The sequence below is a fragment of the Elephantulus edwardii genome, unplaced genomic scaffold, assembly GCF_000299155.1.
Source record: "Elephantulus edwardii isolate Elephantulus edwardi_28Jun2011 unplaced genomic scaffold, EleEdw1.0 scaffold00044, whole genome shotgun sequence".
Lineage (NCBI taxonomy): Eukaryota > Metazoa > Chordata > Mammalia > Macroscelidea > Macroscelididae > Elephantulus > Elephantulus edwardii.
The window spans coordinates 10959591-10968129 of NW_006399794.1; the positions used below are offsets into that span (position 1 = coordinate 10959591).

The 8539-nt window shown below is 35.5% G+C and overlaps 1 protein-coding gene across 1 annotated transcript in view; it reads left to right on the forward strand.

Annotated features, from left to right (window-relative positions):
• The first annotated feature begins 7733 nt into the window (after positions 1–7733).
• LOC102843510 (olfactory receptor 52A5-like) overlaps positions 7734–8539 on the forward strand; it is a 4332-nt gene continuing 3526 nt past the window's right edge. Inside the window, exon 1 of the mRNA XM_006885667.1 lies at positions 7734–8530. Within this exon, the coding sequence (XP_006885729.1) occupies positions 7734–8530 (797 nt within the window). The remainder of the gene's footprint in view (positions 8531–8539) is intronic.

An 8539-nucleotide genomic window follows, 5' to 3' on the forward strand; every position in this document is an offset into this window, starting at 1 on the left:
CATTTCAGAAAATATATTCATTCATAAGTATAATGAAAAACTGATTGCCTTTTATTCATTTGTCCTATAGCCTTCTGAATAATTTGCACTACTCTAAAGCTTTACTCTTTGCTTCTCCTTGTTTAACCCTTCTTTGGACTTAAGGTCAACTGTTAATCACCTTTTGTGTTCTCTTGAGCTGATTATATCTAATTTCACATAAACTATACAAACTTGTGACAATATTAGTATTTGGTTAAAAAATTGCTGAGCCAAAATTGCCAAATCTTAGGCTAATTATAACTCTGAATTGTTTAAACTCACAAAATAGATTCTCTGTTTTGTAAGGGAGCTCTGGTGGCCTAGTGGTGATAAAGAATTGTGCTGCCAACCCAAAGGCTTATCGTTCAAATTCACCAACTGCTCTATGGAAGTAAGACAGGCAAATTGCTGCCATGCAATTAACAGTTTGAGAACCAAGGTGTATCTGATTCAGGCCATGGACTTTCTGTTCACTTGCTATGCATCTGAGATCTGGACAAACAAGGATGACAGGAGAAGAATTGATGCATTTGACTGTGGTGCTGGAGAAGAGTATTGAATATCTCACGGACTGTCAAAAGAACAACAACAACAACAAAAATGTCTTGAATAAAGTGCAGCTATAGTGCTTGTTGGAGGAAAAGATGATAAAGACTCGGATCACATACCTTGGGTGTGTGGTTTAGAGAGGTTTTCCTTGGAGAAGGACATAAAACTTGGGAAGGTGGAGGGTCAGAAATAAAGAGAAAGACTCTCAGCCAGATGGATTGACATAGTGACATCTGCAATGGACTCAAATGTGTCAGGAAGAGCCAAGATAGCACAGGATAGGACAGGGCTCAAATCTGCTGTTTATAGTGTCACTATGGGTGCTCAACACAATGACACCTAACAAGAACTCAATGGGGTGTCAGTTATGAATTGGTTCTCATTAATGACACACATCACCACCAACATTGTGACTTAGTTAACAATTCTACCATTTCCCCCCCCCCCAGTTCTCTCATTTTTATATGGACTGTTTTTTTTTCCATATGAAATTGGATTTGTTCTTTTAGCAACATTTTATGCACATGGTTCATATCTACCAGCTGCCTTGTTTGAGAAGGGTGAGCAATCTCCTGTGTAATTAACTGCCTCTGAAAACCCATAGAAGTTCCTCTATGAGTTGGCTCCTACTTGATGAGACACAATAACAAATTATATCATTAAAATATCATCCTTGCAAAATATCAAAGTCATCGCTTTTTAGTATATTCACCAAGTTGTATATTTAGTATATTCATCAAAGTCCCCATTATCTATTTCCCGAACATTTGAAATATTCCATTTAAGAAACTTTATTTATCTTAGAATTTACTTTCCATTCGCTGGTCTTATCAACTCTTCCTGGTTTCTACCTTCTCTCTCTATGAATTTACCTGTAATGGTAAATTCTGTTCCCAAAGTTCTTCCTGTTCCTTATTATGATTCCATTGTATGGAAATACGGGAGTCTATTCAATCACCTAGTGGGCAGCTCTCTGGTCAAAATAAGTTTCTCCATAATTTTTCCTTTATCTGTATGTGAAAAACTACATGTTAAGTCAGACAAATAATATAGGGAAGGTCAGTATTTTACACTCTTCATATTTAATTAAGAGGAACCCAGTGACACAGAGCATTACATGTTAGACTACTACCCAAAAGGTCGACAGTTCTAATCTACCTGGTTTTCCTTGGGTGAAAGATGAGTAGTTTTCTTCTGCACAATGATTTAAAGACATAAGTGGGTGATCAGACTTTGCAATGAATTAATTATATCTATTGATTGCAATTAATATTATTGGAAGCAGGAGTGGCATCACTTCCTAAACAACATGCCTCTGGAAACTCTATGAACTTTGAGAAATGACAATACTTACAGAAAAGGCTTCAGGTCTTTTGTTCATAGGATGGCTATGAATTGTGTTTGACATGACAATAAACAACAACAACAACAATTAATGTTATAAAACAAGATATGTATGAATTATTGAATGAAAAGTCAATATGATTCCTATACTTCCTCTATAGAAAATGGTTAAAACAACAAACCAGAGAAAAATATTTACAGCCTTACAAACATGATTGACATTGTGCTATTAAGAGTTGGAACTGACTTATTGGTAATGGATTTAGTTCTGTTTATATTTTAGTATTATTTTATAAACACTCATTCTATATGTGTCAGTAGGTGACTAAACTAATTTATTTTAATACCTCAAGTGATTTCTTTTGCAAACTCTAATCCCTTGTTACTTTTTAAAATAAATGGCATTGACTTGTTCTGTGATGTTTAAGAACAGTTGTCTCTGTAGTATTTTTGAAAGAAAGTTCATGTTAGTTCTCATTTTCCTTTGCTCCAGATGGACCTAAAAGGTCATTGGGTATTACTGAACAGCAATCCCACAGGACTATCTCAGAGTATAAAACATGCATTGTTCATTTCCTGAAATACAAATATATCTCACACTATGGCTACTTCTTACATTTCTGCTGTTGATTCCAGGTAAGTCTTTAGATTTAGGATTTTGCACTAAATGTTAGAAAACAGAAGATGAGTTTCGTGTTGCTGATGTTATTAAATGCCTTCTAGTCAATTCTAACTCATGACAACTCCACTAATAGAGAGTCAAATGATCCATAAGCTTTTCCAGAAAGTGACTTTTTGGATTCATTTCACCAGACCTGTCTCCCTAGGAGCTTGTGGGCGTTTTCAAATCTCAAGCATCTCATCCAGTAGTTGAGCACGAAACTGTTTTCATTCTCCAGGGCTGCATAAAGAACTTACACCTCATGTAACCGATGTGAAGGCAGGATGATAGGTGAGCTAAGATACAGATTATCTCCCATGCTATTTTGTGCTTTTCTGTATATTCAGAAAATAAAATAGAAGCCAACAAATTTTAAGCAAAATTGGCAACTAGAAAACCATCTATAAATGATATTTTGTTCAATGTAGTTAAGAAAAGTTCATTTGTTTAAAGATTAAGAAAATGTCCATGTTAACCTTCAGAAATATTCTGAGTTATTCTGACTGTGTCATAAAATATTTAATGTTTTTTCTTGGAAAGAAGGGGTTGAAATATATGCATTAATAGCTGATTTATTTTAATATTTTGACCAATGAATTTTATGCTTCTCTCTAAATATTTTAAATGGATTATTTAATTTAGTCCTAACAGTCATTCTTGCATTGGTCAAAATATTAAACTATATTAGATATTAATTTAATTAGTTTTAAGAACTATTTATTAAAATACTGTAAGTATTAAAAGAAAAACAACAACCCACAATTGAACAGAAGGCCAACATATTAAAAATACTTGGCTTATAGAGAGAACTTCATAATCAGGCTTGCTCCTTTTTCATTAGGATTCATGTAGATTAGTTTTACTTATGAGCAATTTGTGAGCTAAAATTGTTTATTGATTTTAAGCCCTACTGTATGTTTCATGTTTTTGTGATTTTTATACAAACTATTTCCCCTTCTTGAAATGGCCTCCTTCAATTTCTTGATATGACTAATATCTACTTAAGAGCAATTTCCCTAGTTTACCATTACATCTTTCTTTTTTTTTTTAATTTAGGTTGTTTATTTTTCATTTCAATGAACATCTATATTTTGGGATTCCATTCATTCATTGTTGCACCCTTCTCCCCGCAAACCACCCCCACCCCGTTTGCTCCTCTCCTTGAAAAGCAAAAGAAAAACTCCCTCATTGGTATTTTGATTACCATTAAAAACCCCTTTTCCCCCAAGTCAGTAATTACACATAGCACTGCTATATACACATAATTGCACATAGCAAAACTGTCACCTAAGCTTTTTAACCTGTTATCTTTATAGAAGCAGACTGCTAAATTTTCTTCCCATGTAATAGTTGGTGAGTTCAAACTGTCAGATTTTTATTTAGCAGCTGCTTGCTTAATCATTATCCTTCAAGGGCTTCTCTCTTAATTAAAAGTAAAGCTCATGAACCTCAGAATTCTTATTCAATTGATGCTTCCCTTCCCCCCTAAAAATATTAACTCATTCGCCTCAAGTTGAGCTCAACTCATAGCTGACACTCTTGTAGTTTGGTGTGGCTATAAATCATATGAGGGAGTTTTCCCATCTTTCTCCTAAATCAGATCATCAGAGATATGCAGTCTTTGGGGTAGCTTCACACTTCCCATGGACTAAACCATCAGTGTTCCTGAAATGAACCCTGCTTGCTGAAATTGAGGAGGACCTCATGCACTTGCTGCAGAGGGTCAAGGACTGCAGCCTTCAATATGGATTGAGGCTCAATGTCAAGAAGACAAAGATTCCCACCACTGGACCAAATGGCAGCATCAGGATGGTTGTGGTGAAGAGACTGAGATTTTTAACAACTTTAGTCTGCTTGGCTCCATGGTCAACACTCTTGGCACCAGTAGCCAGGAGATTAAAAGACATATTGCGATGGGTTTTTCTTAAAAAAAAATTGAAACTCAAACCCAACAAGTGAATGGATTGAAAAATTATGGTACATTCATGCAATGGAATACTACGCAGCACGCAGGAGCAATAACTTTGTAAATTATTACCTAACTTGGGAGGGACTGGAGAGCATTATGCTGAGTGAACTAACTCAGTCCCACAAGGATAAATACTGTATAAGACCATTATTATAGAAGTAGTATAAGGATCTAGGAGGGGTAGGAGAGGCTGGAAGCAGAGGCATGTGGATGTACAGGGAGAAAAGGGGATTAAGCAGTGGATTGTACAATTTGACGAGTGTGGGGGTGAAGGAAATTGAAAGCACTTGTAAGAATTTTTATTAGAATTTTTTAAAATAAACTAGTAAAAAAACAGGAAACCGTCAAACAAGGAAGTTCTGAGGACCTAGGGTGCTCTGAAACATAAGGAGTTGAGAGTTGAACTGCCAACTTAAAGGTAACACCTTGTTGGCTGTTTGAATTCACCAGACTCTGCTGGAGAAAGGGAGGCAATCTCTTTTTTTTTCCTTTTCTTTTTTTATTTAGTTTTTAAAATTTTTTTTTGTTTTTTTAAACTTTATTAATTTTAATGAACATTTACAGTGATTTTGGTTTTCCATTCATTCATTGTTGCATTATTTTCTCTACCCCCCCAGTTTGTTCCTCTTTTTTCCCCCTTGAAAGTCTGTTTTAATTGTCCCATTGCCACAGTGCTTGTCAAAGCCAGTTCTGATTAATCTCCTTTGTCAGTGTGTCCTTTGGCTTTTCCTATCACTCCTCCCTGAGAGAGACTTCCTCCAATTCATAAGGAAAAGGGGATGGCGTATTCTCTTAGCTACTTCCTGCTGAAAAGGGATGCTGTAGGTTTCAGGGTGAAGATCTTCTCTCACTACTCTAACGGGTCCCTTTAGCAATAGGAAACTCTTAGACTATTGTGGAGATTGATTTAGGAATTTAGGCGCACTGTTATCAATTGTGCTTAGCCATACATGTTCATATCCTTGAAGATGTATCATGGGACTATTGGATCCTAGAAGACACAAATTAACAAGTTAAAAGTACATGAGTCAAAAATTAAAAGCAATAATATTCCAAGTAAAGGTTCTAACAGTGTCACAAATCAAGTTACAGAGGGAAGGTAGTTCTTAATATAAAAGGCTTATTGACCAGCACTTTGTCTATTATAGTATAAAGGTTAGGCACCACAAGATGTAGAGGCTCAACTATGTCATTTATTGCTCTTAAATCCTGAACCAAATTCCAGTTATCACTGGGTTGTTTTACAGCTCAGAAGTCCGCAGGCAAAGCAGAGGTGAAGTAAGGAACTGCTTATGAAGTTTTCCGTCAATTCCAAACACTAAGGAATAGTGAGAAGAGTTGGGACCTCAGAAGGCTTTTAGAGCCAAATAGTAGGCTCTTGTGTCCAGGAGAAAATAAATATACTTACCAGTAATGTCAATGCTCACCCACAGCTCTAAATCATGGCAATCTCTTTCAATGGGATTTATAGCTTTTGAAAACCCATTAGAGAGTGAGCTATTGAGTTCATTCTGACTCAACAGCAATTAATGGATTATTATAAATACAAATGTTAGTATTAGAAGCTAAAGAAGATAAAATGATCTAAACTATTTAAAGTGAAACTAATCTGTGTAATAAATGGAACATAGTGTTTGCTGAATTCCAAGACTTCTATTTGAGAATTGAGGATAAATACATTTATCTTTGTCCCAGGAGTGTTTTTAAGAATAATTAAAAAAAAACCCAAAACCAAAATAAACCATAGCAAAAAAAAAGTTTTTGTTCAATACAATAACTAGGAAAAACATTCCTAATTTGTTGGAGTGCTGTTACCTTCTGAGGAGAGAAATATCCAGTTTGACACAGTAGAGGTTCCCTAAAATGAAGAGTTCCAGAGCAAGGAGTGTCAGAAAGAAAAGCCTTGCTTAGAGTTGCATTAAATGAGAAGAGAAGGAAACATAGGTGCTTATTCAATAGACCTGAGCAAAATTGTTTGTAGCTGTCTTCGCATGTGTTACGTACAGTTTGGGGGGGGGGGGCTGGGGGCATATTACCAAAATAAGAATAACAGAAAATACTAATAAATGGGAAATTATGCTTGTGATAACTTTTCCACTACTACTAATTACAATTATCCTTACTGTCTTATAAATTCAGAAGGTAAGCTTTCCAATTTCAAAAGAAAATAATTGCAGTTGGTGAATAATTAAATACTTTATAAATGATGGCATGAAGACCTTTTTTGAGGCAACAGAAATTACAAGTTACAATACAACAGAAAATCAGAAAATCTTCTAGATTTTGGAAGATTTTAGTGAAAATTAAGACATCAGTGAAGTATTTCACTTGGTATTGAGGGAATTGGGCAAACAACAGTGTTCCCTGTAGTGTAGAAACATATGAAGGAGAACCCAGGTTATAAGACATAATGTTTACAAAAGATACAATTTGGAATGGGTAGGAGGTGAAATACATACAACATAAGAGAAAGTTTTCTGTTGTTTCAAATGACAGGACAGTATCTACAGGATTAAGGCTGTATATTAAGTCCATTTCTTTTGACATATGAAAGGAATGAAACAAACAGATTAAAAGACCTCACTATTACAAAGAGTAGAAAGCCAGTCGGCCCAGAATCCCAGAGTTGAGACTCTTTCAGACACAGTGAAAGACTGACTCTAATATATATGCAGATCTTCAAAGAATATGGAGGTCACAGTTATGGAATGTAGACAAAGACTTTCTCCCAAAATTTACAGATAGAAAAAGTATTCACCTGTAGTGAGGAACCTGAATGCAACCTTCTAGCCTGTGAGAGAATACAATTCTGTTTACTATACCCATCCATTTTTTGTGTTTTTATTATAGCAGCAATGGATAACTAAGACAGTGACTACGTTCAGGTGAAAAATACAAGAGAGCATGGAACAAAGAGAATCAGTTTAGTTAATTATCATTGATTAAAAATTAATTGTGATCACTGAAAACTACTAAGTGATACAAAGAAGTGGAATTAATTTTTTATCACTTGGAGTCATCCCTGACTCTTAGGGAAAAAAATATATGGAAAAGATAAATGTGTTATAACATAAATAAAACATATATGCATTAACTAATTTCTCTTTATGTTTTAAAATATATTAAGTCTTCACAGGAACTAGAAGATGAAAAACAGTATCACAATTTGATTCTACAGACCAAATCACCATGCTCACGACCAATGGCTCAGTCTTCATGCCCTTCATAATGACACTGGTTGGAATTCCTGGCCTGGAACCAGTACAGTGTTGGATTGGGATTCCATTCTGTGCCATGTACATCATTGCTGTCATTGGAAATTCCCTTATCTTATCTATAATCAAATCTGAAAAAAGCCTCCATAAACCCATGTACATATTTTTAGCTATGTTAGGGGGCACAGACATTGCACTTAGCACTTGCATCCTTCCCAAAATGCTAGGAATCTTCTGGTTTAATTTGCCAGAGATTTATTTTGAAGCCTGCCTGCTGCAAATGATGCTAATTCATTCATTTCAAGCCATTGAATCTGGTGTCCTACTGGCAATGGCATTGGACCGCTATGTGGCCATTTGTTATCCACTGAGACACGTCACTATCTTTTCACAACAACTTATGTCTCGTATTGGAATTGGAGTGATACTCAGAGCTGTCATTCTTATAGCACCATCCATTGTGCTTATTAGATGCTGTCTTAAACTCTACAGAACTACAATCATCTCCCACTCTTATTGTGAGCACATGGCCCTTGTGAAGCTGGCTATTGAAGATATCCGGGTCAACAAGATATATGGCCTATTTGTTGCCTTCGCAATACTGGGATTTGACATAATCTTTATTACCTTGTCCTATGTTCAAATCTTCATCACTGTCTTTCAACTGCCTCAGAAGGAGGCCCGAATCAAGGCCTTTAACACATGCATTGCCCACATTTGTGTCTTTCTTCAGTTCTACCTTCTTGCTTTCTTTTCTTTCTTTACACACAGGTTTGGTTC